The following is a 21,107-nucleotide window of genomic DNA, read 5'->3' on the forward strand; positions in this document are numbered from 1 at the left end:
CAAATGGGCCAAACCTTGAATTTCGAGACGACTGTCACCACCGCCGGTTTGGTCTGAGCTTTGACGTTGTCTTCACCGCTTCTGGAGGCATCCGCTGGAAACAATTCCTGAAGCAAGGGATCTTGGGATCGTTGCAGGAGCAAGACCAATTCCGGTGGGACGGGATCCTTAAAAAAAAGAAACAGCAACAGAACTGTAAACATTCAGTGCAGAATGATACGGAATAAATGGGATTGCAACAACAAAATGGCAGGACAAGGGTCTCCGGTTCAGTAGATCAGCTTTTCCGTTTCTTTTTCCGTTGCTGGAAGCTTTGTTGTCCTAACACTTCTGTTTTTAAGGGAGGAATTCTAATCATGCAGCAACTGTAATGACAAAGAGGGTAGTTTGCCGCTGCGCATGAGATTCAGCAACAAATACTAATTATAATATATTGTATATACATATTATTCATAATATTATATTGTAATATAATACTAATAATACAATATAATAATATTAATTATATATTATACTTTACATGTAATATTACTAATAATATTACAATATATAGATACAGTACAATATAGTAATTTATTACCAGTATTGTACTATGCTAATAATATAATATTGTATGTAAATTTAATTTGTAAGCTGCTCTGAGTCCCCTTCGGGGTGAGAAGGGCGGCATGTAAATGTAGCAAATAAATAATATTGTGGTGCTGTAATGGGTTAAACCCTTGAGCTGCTGAAGTGCTGACCTGAAGGTTGACCATTTGAATCTGCGGGAAGGGGTGAGCTCCCGCGGTTAGCCCTAGCTCTTGCCAACCTAGCAGTTCGAAAACATGCAGATGCGAACAGATAAATAGGTACTGCTTCGGCGGGAAAAGGCAAAATGACGCTCCAAGCCGTCTTACTGGCCACATGACCAGAAGGTGTATATTAGGATATGATGTTTTAATCTGATTATGTATTTGTATGAATTTTATATGTTGTATGACGCTTTGACTCCCACCCACGGGAGAAAAGGGGGATAAAAATAATAATAATAATAATAATAATAATAATAATAATAATAATAATAATATGGACACAGGCTTATTGTGTTGGAAATGGAGAAGAGCACCTCCCCCAGAGCCAGAGTTGAGCACCAGCCGGAAATGGAAGAAGAAGCCTTTGCCTGTGTATGTGTGTCTCAGTGTAACAAGGTACTGAATGTTCGCCTGTGTTTGTTATATACTGTAATCCGCTCTGAGTCCCCTAACAACAACAACAACAACAATAATAACAACAATAACTTTATTTATACCCTGCTCCATCTCTGGAAAGACCTGGAGCGCCTTACACTGAAGAGAAGGGCGGAATATAAATAAAGTCTCCTGTATCAATTTAATGATATAATATTATACTATACTAATATTATAATATATTGTATATACATTTAACATTAATAATAATATTATGATGTAATACAATGTAATAATAATTATAATTCACTATTATAATTGTATATTTGTATTACATGCAATATTACTAATAATATTGCAATATAGTCTTATAATATAAAATATTGTATGTATATTGTTGTAAGCCGCCCTGAGTCCCCTTCGGGGTGAGAAGGGCGGGATATAAATGTCGCAAATAAATGAATAAATAAAGTGTTATGATATTATTATTATTGTTGCATGGTCCTGAATATGGAAATGTGTATTAGATATGATCTTGGACATTCTTAAAATTTTATATAATGTGATTTTATTTTGTAATTGTATCTGTTTTATATGAACTGTTGTTTTGTAGATTGTTTTATATAAATTGTTGTTTTTACATTGTTTTTAGGCACTGAATTTTTGCCATTTACTGTAAGCCGCTTTGAGTCTCCTCGGAGAGAAAGGCGGGGTAAAAGTGATGTAAATAAATAAATAAATAAATAAATAATATGATGGTGCATAAGACTTGAGTCACGAATACTGTCATGAACCGCCCGCTTGAACGCACCTTGTTCTTCTCGACCATGCCCTCCACCCGGTAACAGACGTTTCCAGCGTAATGGGAAACAATGAAATTCGGCTCCTTCCAAAATCGGTCCTGGCTGACGCACCGATTATCAGACAGAGCGACTTCGATCCGGGTCTGAAGCTGCCCAGTGTTGGAGGGACGGTTGAGACGGCACTCCTGCAGAACGAAAAACCAAAACAAGGAGAACGGGGGGGGGGGGGGGGAGTTAATTATGATGGATAGAATGTCTTGTTAACGTGGGATTTGTGTATTGATAGTGTTTAAATGCAATTTGTGCCATGCTTGTATTGCAACTGATTGCATCATCCAGAATGTAACATAATGTGAAAAGAGAAGCTATGGTGGCTGGAACTAGGGAGTATCCAGACACAAGTGTTTGTGCATAACGATTGGGTCAGTTCAGTTGAGTTCTGTCTGCCTAGAGTTCGAGTCAAGTTCTGTTGGAGAACAGAGCAGTCCTGTGTTTGTCTGTCGTCTGCAAGTCTGTTTGTGTTGATTATTGCTGCATACAGTAAAACTTTGTAAATAGTTTTACCAACGTCTCTGAGTGTCTCTTCGTTCTGCGTTCCACTGCTTCCATCCAACTATTGCTGCGCTGCAAATACTCTGACATATCTGGCCATAAAAAAAACCCTGGAAGTCGGTCCCAGGACTCACCTCATTCAGCAACGAGAAGATGCTCACGGGACTGCCTTCGATTGCGTCCAAACAACTTTGGTTGTCTTGGTAGTTGATGAAGGACCATTCAAAGCCTTCCAGGGCATATTCCTCCTGGAGAAAGAATCACAGTGGCAAAGATCACCCAAAATCTGCAGCAGTAGAGCAAATGAGCGAGCAAGTTCCTGAACCATCCCAAGGTTTTAATTACCGTCCAGGTAGTCATTGCAGGCCTTAATGTTTTCGAATGGTGTCTCCAAATTATTAGCTCTCATTCATCCCTCTTCCGTAAAGTTCCATTCAAACCATATATTATATTTCACGACGTTATGTATTCCATGACAGCCAGCCAACCTCACTCACGGGTGTTCGCAAGTTCCCGAACAACCCCACACTCATCCAGTGTGGGATTGCGAGAATATACAGTTAATATATACAGTAGAGTCTCACTTATCCAACATAAATGGGCCGGCAGAATGTTGGATAAGTGAATATGTTGGATAATAAGGAGAGATTAAGAAAAAGCCTATTAAACATCAAAATAGGTTATGATTTTACAAATTAAGCACCAAACGTCATGTTATACAACAAATTTGACAGAAAATGTAGTTCAATGCTCAGTAATGCTATGTAGTAATTACTGTATTTACGAATTTAGCACCAAAATATCATGATGTATTGAAAACATTGACTACAAAAATGTGTTGGATAATCCAGAACATTGGATAAGTGAGTGTTGGATAAGTGAGACTCTACTGTATATTGATATATATTAATTATATCATATTATATATATTACATTTATGTTTTAAGCTTGTATACTGTTTTTGTTAAGCAATGCTTAAGTGTTCTAAAATGTGTTGTGTTTTATTTTATTGAATTTTGTTATTGGCATTGAATTTTGTAAGCCGCCTTGAGTCCCCTCGGGTGAGAAAGGCGGGGTAGAAATGCTGCAAATAAATACATATATAAATAAATGAGATCCAGCAATTTGCAGGAACAGAATCAAGTTATAAAAGACTTTATTGAAAGAACTGCCTTTCTATGTAGGAAAGTTAACTCTAACTCACTGGAGACATCTTGCCTCTCTCCATACTTACAGGAGAACAAAAATGGAAGACTCAAGAGGCATAAATAAAAAGTAAATAAAAAGTATCAGTCTTACAAAAAGGAAAAAGAGAGTCAGACAAAAAGACCTTTCCCTGCCAATGAATCCATCTATTTCCTTGATGAGGACTATAAACTTGTTCATGGTGCATTTGGATACCTGCTGTGCTTTCAGAAAATGGCTGACAAAATGCTGCTGGAGCTTCTCGTTGGCGTAGTTGATGCACAGCTGCTCCAGGTGGTTCTCCGGAAAGGATTCGAAGCCGTAAACGTCTAACAGACCTGGGGAGGGAGGAAGAGGCAGAGCGTTCATGGGCAAGAACGGAGACGAATGGGGATCATCCAAATGGGATCAAAAGGCATGGATCGGGATCCCAGGAAGAGCAGGGAAGCGATTACCGATGAAGTTGCTCCACCCAGAAGGATCTGCGTAGATGTTTGCATTAATCACCGCCACCAGCCAGTCAAAGAGCCTGGAACGGAAAGAGAAAACTGAGCCACGGAAAAGAGAAATAATAGTAATACTGTATTGACTCAAGTCGAAAACGCCACTGAATCTAAAAGATGCTGATGCCTCACCAAACGACAAATCCCAGCATTGCAGAACATTGAGCCGAGGCAATGAAATTAGAGATGGGGTCCCTCAAAGGAGAGCTCCTGAAGCAGATTCCCCTTTTGCTTTGACTGTCATGATGCGAATCTAATGCACAACCTAATTTCAGCCGGGTCATTTAGACCCAACAAGATTTACCGTATATATTCGAAGATAAGCCCTTATTTATGAGCTGAAAAAGCCTCCCTTGGCTTATAATCGGGTCAATGTCAAGTCCGGCAACGGAGCCTGCAGGCTATTGCTTGCAATATGTGATCTATTTCTCTCTTCTGCCTTATCAGTGTGTTTTCTTTTGCAAAGCCTCCCTCACTCTTAATCATGGGAATGTTTTGCAAAGAGAAAGACACCCTTGCAAATCAGGAAGAAGAAAAATATATATTTATTAATCTTATGAAAGCATTTTCCCCTGAAATATTTGTTAAACTCTCCTACAGATATATAGGCATTAACCCCTTGTAAGCTTTTGCCATCTCTGTGTACTTTTATATGTCTATCTATCTATATACATTAATTTTATATATGAATTTCCTCTCATATGTTTGCAGGTCTTTGCAAATCCTTTATACATATAGATCCATGTACCTGTGTATCTGTTGTCATAACTATACATTTTTAATATATGAATTTACCCACATATGTTTGCAAGTCTCTGCAAATATCTATATAAAGAGAGATGTCTGGATAGATATGAATATATTCTTACCTACCTATATATAGGGCTTGCAAATATTACAGGGGGGAAATGAACTCACAAATATATATATAGACATGTCTAGTAGTCTAGTATTGAACAGTAGTTCAATATGCAGTAATGCTATGTAGGAATTACTGTATTTACGAATTTAGCACCAAAATATCATGATGTATTGAAAACATTGACTACAAAAATGCGTTGGATAATCCAGAACATTGGATAAGCGAGTGTCAGATAAGTGAGACTCTACTGTATTGTATGTTGCTGTTTTTTATGCTTGGAAACAGCCCTGAGTCCCTTCAGTACAGTAGAGTCTCACTTATCCAACACTGGCTTATCCAACGTTCTGGATTATCCAAGGCATTTTTGTAGTCAATGTTTTCAATACATCGTGATATTTTGGTGCTAAATTCGTAAATACAGTAATTACTACATAGCATTACTGTGTATTGAACTACTTTTTCTGTCAAATTTGTTGTATAACATGGTGTTTTGGTGCTTAATTTGTAAAATCATAACCTAATTTGATGTGTAATAGGCTTTTCCTTAATCCCTCCTTATTATTCAACATATTCGCTTATCCAACGTTCTGCCGGCCCGTTTATGTTGGATAAGTGAGACGCTACTGTATATAAATAAAGTTTTACTTTACTTTACTTTATTCGTAAACTTCCTCCTTGAGCAAATCGGCAGCCTTTTTCTGGCATTTTCTTTATGGGTGCCTTAAAATACCTCCCCACTTTTAAGCAGTACCTATTTATCTACCTGCGTTTTGCTTTCGAACCACTAGGTAGGCGGAAGCTGGGCTAAAGGCCAGGAGCTCACCCTGACCCGGGCTTCGAACTGTCAACCTCTTGATCAACAAGATTTACTGCAGCTGGTGGTTTAACCTGCTGTGCTAAAGCTCGGCCCATTAGATTCGAATGAATAGGGTAATAAGCAGAAAGGAAGGTGACCCGTCAACCGACTCACTTGGCGTAGACAACCTTGGCCAGGCAGTCCCTCCGCATCCCGCTCTCGGCCTTGGGACAGGCCTTCTTGAACTCCTGCCGCTGTTTCCCGGCCGTGATCCTCCGGAAGCTCAGCACGTCCACCAGCCGCTCTTGGGGCACCGCCAACAGTCGGGAAGCAGTCTTGGCAGAGTCTTGTTTCAGAAGGAACCATTGACATAAAAGAGGTAAGAGTAGTGGCTGATTGAATGTATTCTAGAGCCAGCCTTAAGAAATGGGGCTACAAAGTGGAGTCTATGACATGCAAGTGTGGAAAAGAGCAAACCACAGACCACTGACTACAATGCAGCCTGAGCCCTGCCACATGCACAACTGAGGACCTTCCCACAGCGACATCAGAGGCACTCCAAGTGGCCAGCTTCTGGTCAAAGGACATTTAGTATAATCCCAAGTTTTTAACTTTGTGGTTTTTCTATGCATTATAACTGTATTCTCAACTGTCTTCTGACATGATAAATAAATACATACCTTTGGCATGCGCTTCCAGTGTGCAAGGTTGCGACTCATCCTCCGATTCACAGAAGCCAACGTTGCCCAAGTGGAGCAGGCCTGCTAATATCTGCAACAGATGCATGGGCGTTCCAGATTAACTCAGTGCTAGAATCCCAAAAATCCACAGAGAGGTAGCGATGGAAGCCATAGGTGTGGCCAGAGGTGGCAACCAACATAAACATAACAGAGTTTCAATGGGAAGCGTGGGCTTGCTTTTGGCTGGTGAGAGAGTCAAGTTGTTTATTTATTAATTAATTATGTATTTATTTGCAACATTTATATCCCACCTGTCTCATCCTGAAGGGGACTCAGTGCGGCTTACAAGTTATATATAATGTATGTACTCGAGTATAAGCCGACCCGAATATAAGCTGAGTCACCTAATTTTACCACAAAAAACTGGGAAAACATTGACTCGAGTATAAGCCAAGGGTGGAAAATTTCAGCAATAAAAATAGATACAGTAGAGTCTCACTTATCCTACACTCGCTTATCCAACGTTCTGGATTATCCAACGCATTTTTGTAGTCAATGTTTTCAATATATCATGATATTTTGGTGCAAAATTCGTAAATACAGTAATTACTACGTAGCATTACTGCATATTGAATTACTTTTTCTGCCAGATTTGTTGTATAACATGATGTTTTGGTGCTTAATTTGTAAAATCATAACCTAATTTGATGTTTGATAGGCTTCTCCTTAATCTCTCCTTATTATCCAACATATTCACTTATCCAACGTTCTGCCGGCCCGTTTATGTTGGATAAGTGAGACTCTACTGTACCAATAAAATTACATTAACTGAGGCATCAGTAGATTAAATGTTTTTGAATATTTACATCAAGCTCTAATTTAAGATAAGATTGTCAAATTCTGATCATTATTCTCATCTTCTTCAATGTCAATGTGCTTATGTATCCTTTTAATAATGATAGAGTAAAATAATATATGTAATAATAATAATATCAGAGTGAAATAATAAATGTATTAATAAAAATAGAGTAAAATAAATGTAATAGTAGCAACAATAATAGAGAAAAATGATAAATGTAATAATACTAATAATAATAGAGAAAAATAATAAATGTACCATATATTCTCGAGTATAAACTGACCCAAACATAAGCCAACCAGGACCCTCATCCGAGTATAAGCCCAGGGGGGCTTTTAAAAAAAAGGGCTGAAAAACTAGGCTTATACTCGAGTATATACAGTACATACAATATATTATATTATTAGTGTAACACAATATCAGCACTATATAAGCATTATATATTATTATATTGTACTATACGACTATATTGCGATATTATTAGTAATATTACATGTAATAGAAATATACAATTATAATAGTGTATTATTATTATTACATTGTATTACATCATAATATTATTATCAATATTATATGTATATACAATATTAGTATAGTATAATATGAGTATTATATATTATTATATTGTTAAATTGATACAGGAGACATGGTGGAAAGATGTTAGTTAGAATTGTTGTTGTTGTGTGCTTTCAAGTCGCTTCAAACTCAAGGCAACCCAAAGTCTAAAGCAGGGGTCCCCAAACTAAGGCCCGGGGGCCGGATGCGGCCCATCAAGCCATTAATCCGGCCCCCATGGCACAAGGGCAGAAGGGGGTTGGGCTAAATGACCCAAGGGGTCTCTTCTTCTCTTACAATCCTTATTATTATTATTATTATATTATTATTATTATTATTAATAATAATATTGAGGCTGGGAGGCCATCTGTCAGGGGTGCTTTGCTTGTGCTTTTGGTGCACAGAGGCAGAAGGGGGTTGGACTCAATGGCCCAAGGGTATTATTATTATTATTATTATTATTATTATTAACATTGAGGCTGGGAGGCCATCCGTCAGGGGTGCTTTGCTTGTTCTTTCAGTGCACAAAGGCAGAAGGGGGTTGGACTCAATGGCCCAAGGGTATTATTATTATTATTATTATTATTATTATTATTATTATTGACATTGAGGCTGGGAGGCCATCCGTCAGGGGTGCTTTGTTTGTTCTTTCAGTGCACAAAGGCAGAAGGGGGTTGGACTCAATGGCCCAAGGGTATTATTATTATTATTATTATTATTATTAGTATTATTAACATTGAGGCTGGGAGGCCATCTGTCTGGGGTGCTTTGCTTGTTCTTTCGGTGCACAGAGGCAGAAAGGGGTTGGACTCAATGGCCTAAGGGTCTATTATTAATAATTGAGGCTGGGAGGCCATCTGTCAGGGGTGCTTTGCTTGTGCTTTTGGTGCACAGAGGAAGAAGGGAATTGGACTCAATGGCCCAAGGGGTCTCTTCCAATCCTCTTTATTATTATTTGTATTATTATTATTTATTATTATTATTGCTCAGTGGCCAACTATAGTCCGGCCCTCCAATGGTCCACAGGATCGTGAACTGGCCCCCTGTTTAAAAAGTTTGGGGACCTCTGGTCTAAAGTTTAGGGTAAGGGCTGGGTCAAGGGGGGAGCACTGATATACAAGTAACGTATAGGTCTGCCAACTGACCTTGAAGACGTTATTCTGCATGGAACTGTCAATACCCAAATGGGACATAGCCTTCCGCGTCACGTCGAAGTTGTCCTCTGGAAAAGAGAGACACGCTTGATTCACTCAAAGCAACATCCCACTGTCATCCACAAAGACATGGCTAAAGCCTGGTAAGGCTGAAAGTCATACCTTCGAGAGATTTTTCAGAATTGGGCAGCCAGGAGAACGTAGCACCACGAGGAAGGCTCCACTCGAGTCGCTCCACTTCGGTGGCCCCTTTGGCAACCTGGACAGAGAAGGAAAAGGGAACTGTGCTTATTTATTAGCGACATTTATATTCCGCTCTTCTCACTCCAAAGGGGACCCAGGGCAGCTTACAAGTTATATGTACATACAATATATTATATTATTAGCATAGCACCATATAAGCATTATATATTACTATATTGTACTATACCACTATACTAAATTATTGGTAATATTACATGTAATATATAATATACAATTATAATTGTGTATTATTATTATTATCATTATTATTAGAGCCCCCAATGGCGCAGTGTGTTAAAGCGCTGAGCTGCTGAACTTGCAGACTGAAAGGTCGTAGGTTCGAATCCCGGGAGCAGAGCGAGCTCCCACTGTTAGCCCCAGATTCTAACAACCTAGCAGTTCGAAAACATGCAAACATGAGTATTAATAGGTACTGTTCTGGCAGGAAGGTAATGGCACTCCATGCAGTCATGCTGGCCACATGACCTTGGAGATGTCTACGGACAACACCAGCTCTTCAGCTTAGAAATGACCTTAAATTTTTTCTCCTGGGCATGTATGATATAGAAAAAGATAAAAATAAAGAAACACTGTTCAACTACCTAATAACAGCAATGAGAATGACGTACACTAAAAGTTGGAGGGAAAAAAATAGACCGGATATAAACTCATGGCTCAATAAAATCTTAGAAATTATGAACTTGGATAAATTAACATATCTGTTGTCAAACACTTAAGGAAAACCAAGAAAATAAACAGAGTGGGAGCTATTCAAGATTTATTTTTAAAAAGAAAATTATAAAATGATGATATAAAGATGTCTTAAATAGGAAAGATAGAAAAAATATTCTTAAAAGTAAATAGAAGTAAGTATATCAAATGTACTAAGAGAACATATAAAACACCACACAATAGAGGGAAGTCATTTTTAATTATTTGTTCTATGTATAGGCCATAGTCTTTTATGTCAACTTATTGATTTTTCTCTGTTTGATTTTGGTTACCACTATTTTAGTTTTATTGTTATTTCGTGTGCCTTTTTTTGTGTGTGTGCATGTGGTTTTGATTTTGGGGGGGGGGGGTTGTTTCATTTTGTTTTTTTCATCAAATGTACTCCCCATTCATTCCCCCACACTTAGCACCCCTCTGTATATATTGGTCTATTTGTTTTGTCATTATTGATTTAATAATAATAATAATAATAATAATAATAATAATAAAAAGAAATGGAGATGAGCACCAAACCCCAGAGTCGGACACAACTGGACTTAATGTCAGGGGAAACCTTTACCTTTTTGTTATTATTATTAATATAATGTAATACAATATAATATCAATATTATATGTATATACAATATATTACATTATTAAATATAGCATAATATTAGTATTATATATTGTTATATTGACACAGGAGACAAGGAGGAATGGTGTCTTTCTGGCCCCTCTTCTTCACTTGCAATGAAATGAAAAATCAATGGGCCATTCCTCCAAACTATGGCGAAAACCCACAGCAAAGCTGCTGCCTCTCTTTTTAGCCTGTGTTTCGATACTGAAGAGTGACGTTGTGCACTGTAGAAACAGCACGCACCAACCTGGTAGAAAATGTGGAAATTCCTCTCCTGCGGGGCTTGATAGGCCACTCTCGTCTTCTCCAATAGGAAGGTCTGGATGGAGGCACCGGTGAGGAGCTGCGCTCTGGAAAACAAGAGAAACACAATGATGGAACCAGAAGGGACGGCACCTTTTCCAACCCGATTCTGCCAGATAGAAATATACAACTAACGCTATCCCTGAAAGATTCTCAAAGAAGGGAAGACTATTTCTTTCCAACTCCCTTCACAATGATGTTGGAGCCTCTTTGACACCATGTGCCACCGGTGGGCATCTGGGATTTCGGGTTTGGAAACTGGCACCTGTTCAATTGCAGCTGGATGTATTTCCCAAAACGGCTGCTGTTGCTGTTCCTCAGGGTGCAGGCATTCCCTGGAATGGAAAAGGAAAAAGAAAATAGAGAGACAGGCAGATACAGAGGGCAGGGAGGGAAGGTGACTCATCGTCCTTTCTATTTCCTTGATGAGGACTATAAACTTGTCTAGGATGTGGTTGACTTCCAACGAGAACCAAGAGCAATTCCATCTCATTCTAGAGACAGCTTCAAAGTCTCCCGTTTGCCATTTGCCACCTTGATGGCGTTTCGGAAAAATCTGAAAACTTGGCTTTTCACCCAGGCCTTTGGTTAAGATCGCCTTTTTCCATCACAATTATTATGCTCCTCAACCTTTTGTACTGGTCGCTCTTCTCCTGATTCCTGATTGCTTGATATTATTCAGGACTCCTCCCTACCTAATGTGACTTTAAATGATTCTATTGCACTTTGTCTATTTACGAATTTGTTACTCATAATGTGCACCTTGCTTACCCACTATTGCAACCTCATTGTTTTTAATTTGATGATTTAATTCTGAGTTGTGTTTTTTCGCCTATTGTGTATATTTTATTATTGGTTTCTGTTGTTGTCCTTTGATGTATTATTATTATTATGACACAGCAAACAAGATAGATATGCTGGATTTCATATCACAAAATCACAAGTCGAACACTTCCCAAGTGTCTAGGACTGTGTGATGTATTTTCGGATGATGCGCGCAGATCCCAGCAGGGTGGCCTTTTGCAGCTGGCAGATCGTAATTTTGTCAATGTCTATTGTTTCCAAATGCCGGCTGAGATCTTTTGACACGGCACCCAGTGTGCCCATCACCACCGGGACCACCTGCACTGGTTTCTGCCAGAGTCTATTATTATTATTATTATTATTATTTGTGTGAACCGTAATTCATTTTCAACCATGGTTGCCCACGCACCGTGGTTTGGCTGGAGCTCAGAACATAGCTGAAGCATTGGCCTGTTTCTTAAAAATCCAAGCAGCATCTTTACCAAAAGCTTCCATCACAGGGTTGGAGTCCAAGACTCTCTTCTCGATCTTTTCCGCCGTTATGCTGCCTTTAGGGACCGAAGAGGAGGCGGCAACGGTGGCGTAAAACGTCATCAGGCAACGGGACGTCCATGTCTGGAAACAAGAGGAGAAAGGGGTGAATGGCAAGGAAAAGGAAGGATGTGCAAGGATTCATATTTATTTACAATTTATTTACAACATTTATACCCCATTTATATACAACATTTATATTGGGGTGCTGTTTGCAAATAAATATACAACATTTATATTGGGGTGCTGTTTGCAAACACGGGACGGTTGAATGTGTGCACAGCTCAAAATAACACTTGGATCTTGCCTTACCTTTCCAGCCCCACTTTCTCCACTGACAATAACAGACTGGTTCACTGGTGGAATCTGGCTTTCAACATTTCGGTATGTTTCCTCGGCCACCAAAAAAACGTGTGGCTTGAGATCCTAAAAAAGAAGGATGCAGTGTTTAGAAAGGAAGTAGCCGGTGTCAATCACAAATAAAAGAGGGCCTCCTGGGTGGCTGCTCTTAGAATTGTTTTAAGTGTAGTTTTAAATCTTATTGATATTATTATTACTATTACTACTTCTATTGCTAAGCGCTGAACCTGACTCAGCACATAGAAGATAGTTTTGAAAGACAGCACAGACCTATCAGTAGTTTGTGATACTGTAAATCATCTCCATCTCCTGAAAAAAATGTATAATATTACAAAGGATTACCACCTCACCCGCTTCATACGAAATCTGCTATAAAACAGGAGCTTTTTTGTTGAGTTCCAGGGTCAGAGAAGCAGGTGATGGAAACAGAAGAATGGCCTGCCTCAGGGAAGCGTGCTTGTTCCATCAATGTTGAACATTTACACAAATGATCAGCCATTACCAGAAGGGACTGAGTTTAATCTATGCTGACGATCGTGCCATCACCGCTCAAGCAAAAAGCTTTGAAATGGTTGAAAAGAAACTCTTCGAAGCTTTAGGTGCTCTTACTACCTATTACAGGGGAAACCAGCTGATTCCTAATCCATCTGACATGTGCTTTTCATCTTAAGAACAGACAAGCATCTCGAACTCTGAGGATGACCTGGGAAAGAATCCCTCTGGAGAATTGCAGCACAACAAAATACCTAAAAGTTACTTTGGACCGTGCTCTGACTTAAAAAAAAGCACTGTTTGGCTATCAAGCAAAAAGTGGGCACTAGAAATAACATTGTACAAAAGCTGACTGGCACAACCTGGGGATCACAACCAGATGCAGTAAAGACATCTGCCCTTGTGCTTTGCTAGTCTGCAGCTGAATACGCATGCCCAGTGTGGAATACATCTCATCATGATATTTATTATTTATTTTATTTTATTTATATACTGCTCTTCTTCCCGAGGGGGACCCATGATAGCCATGATCTAAGGATGCGGTCCATCCAATGCAGTTTTTTTTAAATCAGTGCCCCAAAGAACCCCAGGAACGGGTCTCAAAAACAAAAAATAAAAACCAAAACAAAACAATGCTTGTTAGGCTACATATTATTGTGGTTTCATCAAGCTTCAGTAAAGACCCCTTTTCCCCATGATAACTTTTCCAGGAGTTGATTCCCCTTCCTTCCGAGGGGGAGATTTCTATCGCTTTCTGTTGTCTCTCCCCTGTTTCTAACTAGGAGTTGTTTGTAAGTTATACGTTTGTAACTTGGGGACTGCCTATAAATCTATTCTATTATTTATTTATTTATTTGATACATTTATATCCCGCCCTTCTCACCCCAAAGGGGACTCAGAGCGACTTACAAACTAAATTTACATACAATATTATATTATTAGCATAGCACAATACTGGCAATAAATTACTATATTGTACTATATAGCAATATTACATGTAATATATAATATATAATTAACATTAATATATTGTATTATTATTATATTGTATTACAAAATAATATTATTAATATTATATGCATATACAATATATTATATTATATATTCCACAATAAGAGAACCCCTCAATCTGAAGGCGATGCGTCTTCCAGATCTAGTGGGAGACCCCGCACCCAAAGAGGAGGGGATGTTGGGAGGTGCAGTCCCCCGGACTCCTGAATGCTGTACTCTCTCCTCTCCCTGCTCCCAGTTTGTTCCTACCTGACATTGTCCTCTCTCACCTGGAGGCAGGAGGCAGTGTGGTATTCTTCCATGAGCTCTTGCGTGTAGAGAGCCGGAATTGGACGGAAGGGGTTGACGGCCACCAGGCTGCAGCCGGCCTTGGTATAGAAGACATGGGTAGCATATCGTGCTTGGAGGCACCTGAGAACTAAGGAGAGTGAGACATTTGCTCAAGAAGCAATATTGGAGAACACAAGAATCATATATTATGATGTAATACAATGTAATAATAATAATTCACTATTATAACTGTATATTTTTATTACATGCAATATTACTAATAACATTGCAATAGAATCATATAGGACAATATAATAATATATAATGCTTATATAGTGCTTATATTGTGCTATACTAATAATATAATATATTGTGTGTATATAAAACTTGTAAGCTGCCCTGAGTCCCCTTTGGGGTGAGAAGGGCGGGATATAAATGTAGCTAATAATAATAAATATTGATAATAATATTATTATGTAATAATAAAAATAATACACTATTATAATTGTATATTTATATTACATGCAATAATATTGCAATAGAGTCGTATAGTACAATATAATAATATATAATGCTTATATAGTGCTTATATTGTGCTATACTAATAATATAATATATTGTATGTATATTAAAACTTGTAAGCCACCCTGAGTCCCCTTCGGGGTGAGAAGGGTGGGATATAAATGGCGCTAATAAATAAATAAATAAAGTTAGAGGCCATTCAGTCCAACCCACTGCCATGCAGGAAAATCACAACCAAAGCAGCCCCGACAGATAGCCATCCAGCCTCTGTTTCAAAGCCTCCAAGGAAGGAACCTCCGCTACACTCCAAAGCAGGGAGTTCCACTGTTGAACAGCTTTTCTTACCATCAGGAAGTTCTTCCTAATGTTCAAAGTGGAATCTCCTTTCCTGTCATTTGAACCCATGGCTCTGTTGAGTCCTAGTTTCCAGGGCAGCAGAAAACAAGCCTGCTCCCTCTTATTTAGGACATTCTTTCACATATTTAAACATGGCTCCCATGTCTCTGCTCATAACTAGAACTCATAAGGACCAGAAACTTTGGTTCGAGACTCCTTGGAACTTGTATACCAGACTTTTGACGTCAACAGCAGCAGAAACGTGTTGAATATGGGGGACTTTGGAGACATGTCCACCCTTGATTTGGAGCTCAAACCCTTTCCAATCCGTACCGGTTGTGGTGGTGACAGGATTCACTTTGGTAAGGTCATCAATGAGATGTAGTTGCCGCTCGTCGCTTAAGAATGATTCCACCTCTCTTCCAAGACGATGCTCGACTTCCCTTGGGTTGAGGGCCGGGTTGCTTTTTGTGCCATTGACCTGTAAGGAGAGACGTAAGGAAATCCCATTCTGATGGAATTCAGGGGTGATGCTTTACCCATTTGGGTCCAGATTCTTCCCACTCAAGAAACAGATTGATTTCGTAATTTCCTCCTTGAAAAGCATACCTGTTTGAGCATCTCCCTCCTCCTTTTAGGGCGCTTCATGCTTCGTGTTGGAGAATGCATTCAAGTTCAGCGGACTAGACGGGATCCCAATCAGAATTGCACAGGTTTTGAGTGGCCTAAAGAGAATAAGTTTGAGACAATTAACCAGCCCAGGCAGTGGGCTTTGCCTAACTTCAAACTGTCCCAATTGGGTGGGAAGAGTCCGGATCAATCCTCGCTCTTCCCACTTTTCCAGCTGTCCCGTTTCTCTCCCTTCCCCAAGCCTTCCCTCTTTGTCCTTGGCTGACTTCGGTGGTGGCAAAGACTCAAACTCCCTGCATAACACTCTGATGTCACTTTGGGGCTCCCAGAAGAAAATGAGTTTTCTCCAGCCACAAACAAGGAAAGTTCTCAGCTGAGAGGAGAGAGGGAGGAGGAAAGCCTGAGGCACAAAATGACACCGTTTGCATTTCTGTCCAGGCGTGCCCTATGGAAAATTACAAGGGAAACGAGTTCCACCCAGCCGAGATTTGATGGCTCTTCGGGATTTGTTTCAAAGTGGCCCAGGCTTCAAATCCAAAGGCAGAGCCGTGTCCGTTTGGAATCCTGTATTATTATTATTATTATTATTATTATTATTATTATTAGCTTGAGTACCTGGCATTGCCCGGGTTATTTGAAAAAGTCAATGTTTCAATTGTACAAAATGCATAAGGTTGTGGATTAACTAAAACGGACATCATGGCTGGTTAACCCCGAGAAATTCCATCAGCACATAAAGTTTGTGATGTTGGGCAAGTTTGCTCTGGATGCATCATGGGTGGGGTTCAGTGTGCTCTCTGGCTGTAGGGTAAACTACAACTCCCACTATGGTTGAGTCAGTCCCCTTAAACCTCTCCAGCAGGTTGAGTTAGTCATGGGGATTCTGTGTGCCAGGTTTGGTCCAGGTCCATCATCGGTGGAGATCAGTGTTTCCCTGGTTGTGGGTGAACCACAACTCCCAGAAAGGAAGGTCAGTTCCCCCCAAACCCCTCCAAAAATAAAATTTTTAGCATATAAGGTATATGTGCCAAGTTTGTTCCAGATCCATCGGTGTTCGGGTTCACAGTGCTCTCTGGATGTAAGTGAACTATAACTTCCCCAAATCATGGGAGCTCTGTGTGTCAGGTGTGGTCCAATTTCATCTTTGGTGGAGTTCAGACTGGATTGGAGGTGAATTATAAATCCCAGTACCTACAACTCCAAAATTTCCAGACCAATTCCCCTCAAAACCCACCAGTATTCAAATGTGGGCATATTGGGTATGCATGCCAAGTTTGGTCCAGATCCATCATTATTTGGGTTCATATTGTGCTCTGGATGCAGGTAAACTATAACTCCTATAAATCCCTTTAGTATTTTTTGTTGGTCATGAGGGTTCTGTGTGCCAAGTTAGTTCCAAGTCCATCTTTGGTGGAGTGCTCATGGATGGCAAGTGAACTATACATCCCAGTATCTACAACTCCTATAAATCATGGTGAATTCTCCCCAAACCTCTCTAGCATGTTCTGTTGTTGATCATTTCCTCTGTTTGCTGTGTGCCATAGAAAAGAATAGGAAAGGGTTATGGGAGAGGCAGTGGGTGGGGTCATGCAAATTCCAAACCAACACTGGGAACACTGGGATGTCTGTGGTGGAGGAAAAACAGAAAATCTAGGATGAAATTGTCCCCGTAGGAAAGGCTTCACTTGGCTGGTGGGCAGTATGGTGTCTGTGGAGGACATTGGCAGGGCTCTTGGAGATGTTTACTGTGGTCACTATAACCTTCAATGTCACTGGAGGGAGGGCCATTAGTGTCTCCTGAGTAGTGGGAGCTATAGCTGTTTGTGGAAGTGGGAGCTTGTCTGTGGAAGTGGACACCCCAGCCCTCCAAGGCTTTCCATTGTCCAAAACCAAACGTGTGCGGAAAGCTGTCCTCTTCAACCTCCGGGGAGGTCATCAGATATGGAAGCATATGACCAACGTAAACAAAGCCTGGCTTGCTAAACGGGATTCTGTACTCTAAATCCATGGATAGACAAACCAGACTTTGATCCAACTTGAGTTCAAAAGAACAGGCTATGTACCCAAATCAATAAAATATTATAAATCTATAATCAGTTAAACACATACGCACACTAAAAAATGAAATATAAGGCTGGATCTATGCTGCCATATAATCCAGGATCTGATCCCTGATTATTTTGAATTGGATTATCTTTATTTATTTATTTGTTTGTTTGCAACATTTATATCCCGCCCTTCTCACCCCAAAGGGGACTCAGGAAGACTTACAAGTTCTATATACATACAATATATTATATTATTCGTATAGCACAATATAAGCATTATATATTACCATATTGTACTATACGACTATATTGCAATATTATTAGTAATATTACATGTAATATAAATATACCATGTGTATTATTATTATTACTATTATTTTGTATTACATTATAATATTATTAATATTATATGCATATACAATATATTATAGGAGTCTACGCTGCCATATAATCCAGCTCAAAGCTGACTACCTGGATTTTCTATTATCCAGCCTAAGAAAATGGACAAAAATTTCTAAATTTCTTGCAGCAGAAGGGTTGTGGGTGGCAATCCATACATACATACTCATCCCTAATTCTATCAATATTTTATATTTTTAGTATACTCAGGAACTGAAGTTTTGTCTCTTCTGTAGGGAGTCTATACTTTTGTGCCTTCTGTTATATCTCATTTTATATGTGTATATAAATATATATATTTATAGATACTTAGATTATATAGAGATTGATATATAGATCAGATGGGTGTATAGATACATAGATTAGATAGGATAGATAGATACATAGGCAGATCAGATTAATTAGATAATCTGTGTATCTATCTATCAATCAAATATGTATAGACAGGAAGATAGATAGGATATAGATAGATAGACAGATAGATACAAAAATAGATTGATACATAGATCAGATAGATTAAGTACGGTAGGTAGATTATCTGTGTATGTATCTCATCTATCTATTTATCAAATATGTATAGCTAGATAGGAAGATAGATAGATATAGATAGACAGACAGATACAATATTGATAGATTGGATAGACTGATGGATACATATACTTTTTTATCGTGTCAGAAGCAAATTGAGAACATACTGCAAGTCGCTTCTGGTGTGAGAGAACTGGCCTGTCTATAAAGAGGTTGCCCAGGGGACGCCAGGATGGGTTACCATCCTGTGGGAGGCTTGTCTCGTGTCCCTGGATGGGAAGCTGGGGCTGACAGACGGGAGCTCACCCCGTCTTGTCTCACAGATTCGAACTGCTGACTTTCAGCCAGCACAAGAGATTAACCCATTGTGCCACCACAGCTCCTGATACATAAATAGATCAGATAGATTATCTAATGAATCGATTGAATATGTATAGGTATATAGATATCAATAGACAGACTGATACATAGATAGATCAGATGGATTAGATAGAAAGATTATCTGCGTATCTATCTAATCTATCTATCAAATATGTATACAGTAGAGTCTCACTTATCCAACATAAATGGGCCGGCAGAACGTTGGATAAGCGAATATATTGGATAATAAGAAGGAAAAGCCTATTACACATCAAATTAGGTTATGATTTTACAAATGAAGCACCAAAACATCATGTTAGACAACAAATTTGACAGAAAAAGTAGTTCAATACGCAGTAATGTTGTGTTGTAATTACTGTATTTACGAATTTAGCACCAAAATATCACGATTATTGAAAACATTGACTACAAAAATGCGTTGGATAATCCAGAACGTTGGATAAGCAAGTGTTGGATAAGTGAGATTCTACTGTATGTAGAAAGATAGGAAGATAGATATAGATAGATAAACAGATTGATTGATTGATTGATTGATACATAGAGAGATCAGATAGATTGGGCAGATTATCTATCTGTGTATCTATGTAATGAATCTATTTATTGGTAGATATAGGTAGACAGATACATAGATACATTATATATACTGTATGTAGAAAGATAGGAAGACAGATATAGATAGATAAACAGATTGATTGATTGATTGATTGATACATAGAGAGATCAGATAGATTGGGCAGATTATCTATCTGTGTATCTATGTAATGAATCTATTTATCGGTAGATATAGGTAGACAGATACATAGATACATTATATATACTGTATGTAGAAAGATAGGAAGACAGATATAGATAGATAAACAGATTGATTGATTGATTGATACACAGAGAGATCAGATAGATTGGGCAGATTATCTATCTGTGTATCTATGTAATGAATCTATTTATCGGTAGATATAGGTAGACAGATACATAGATACATTATATATACTGTATGTAGAAAGATAGGAAGATAGATATAGATAAACAGATTGATTGATACACAGAGAGATCAGATAGATTGGGCAGATTATCTATCTGTGTATCTATGTAATGAATCTATTTATCGGTAGATATAGGTAGACAGATACATAGATACATTATATATACTGTATGTAGAAAGATAGGAAGACAGATATAGATAAACAGATTGATTGATTGATTGATACACAGAGAGATCAGATAGATTGGGCAGATTATCTATCTGTGTATCTATGTAATGAATCTATTTATCGGTAGATATAGGTAGACAGATACATAGATACATTATATATACTGTATGTAGAAAGATAGGAAGACAGATATAGATAGATAAACAGATTGATTGATTGATTGATACACAGAGAGATCAGATAGATTGGGCAGATTATCTATCTGTGTATCTATGTAATGAATCTATTTATCGGTAGATATAGGTAGACAGATACATAGATACATTATGTATATATAATATACTTTATATATTATTTATATTATATTATATATACATAATTTTATATATAATATAATATAAATATATCTATATGTATATATCATTGGCAGACCAGACCTTTCCTGCTGTCCCAAGGTCACCGCTCCCTCCCCAAAGGAGGAGAGGCACTTCATACATGCTCAGGAGCCCTCTTGCTTATTTCCCAAGGCTGCTGCCAAGTGTGGGAATGGATCCTGGGGCTTAGGCAACCTGGAGGGGAGGCAGAGAAAAGGGACCCAGCTTAAGGGGAGCAGACACGTGTCTGTCTCCCGTGTGCAA

At 38.6% G+C, this 21,107-nt stretch overlaps 1 protein-coding gene across 4 annotated transcripts in view; it reads right to left on the reverse strand.

Annotated features, from left to right (window-relative positions):
• The window catches only part of myo19 (myosin XIX), a 53,496-nt gene that overhangs the window by 8,772 nt on the left and 23,617 nt on the right, over positions 1-21,107 (reverse strand). For all 4 annotated transcript variants that reach the window (XM_062959356.1, XM_062959354.1, XM_062959355.1 and 1 more), the window contains 16 exons: positions 15,945-16,060; positions 15,669-15,816; positions 14,477-14,625; positions 12,657-12,770; positions 12,296-12,428; positions 11,275-11,344; positions 10,954-11,056; positions 9,278-9,374; positions 9,107-9,183; positions 6,548-6,638; positions 6,042-6,213; positions 4,162-4,235; positions 3,923-4,044; positions 2,656-2,769; positions 1,978-2,154; positions 15-167 (listed from right to left, as the gene is read on the reverse strand). In XM_062959356.1, coding sequence (XP_062815426.1) covers positions 15-167; positions 1,978-2,154; positions 2,656-2,769; positions 3,923-4,044; positions 4,162-4,235; positions 6,042-6,213; positions 6,548-6,638; positions 9,107-9,183; positions 9,278-9,374; positions 10,954-11,056; positions 11,275-11,344; positions 12,296-12,428; positions 12,657-12,770; positions 14,477-14,625; positions 15,669-15,816; positions 15,945-16,004 — 1,854 coding nt within the window. In that variant the 5' untranslated portion in view covers positions 16,005-16,060. The remainder of the gene's footprint in view (positions 1-14; positions 168-1,977; positions 2,155-2,655; positions 2,770-3,922; positions 4,045-4,161; positions 4,236-6,041; positions 6,214-6,547; positions 6,639-9,106; positions 9,184-9,277; positions 9,375-10,953; positions 11,057-11,274; positions 11,345-12,295; positions 12,429-12,656; positions 12,771-14,476; positions 14,626-15,668; positions 15,817-15,944; positions 16,061-21,107) is intronic.

Source organism: Anolis carolinensis, unplaced genomic scaffold, assembly GCF_035594765.1.
Source record: "Anolis carolinensis isolate JA03-04 unplaced genomic scaffold, rAnoCar3.1.pri scaffold_7, whole genome shotgun sequence".
NCBI classification, from domain to species: Eukaryota; Metazoa; Chordata; class Lepidosauria; order Squamata; family Dactyloidae; genus Anolis; species Anolis carolinensis.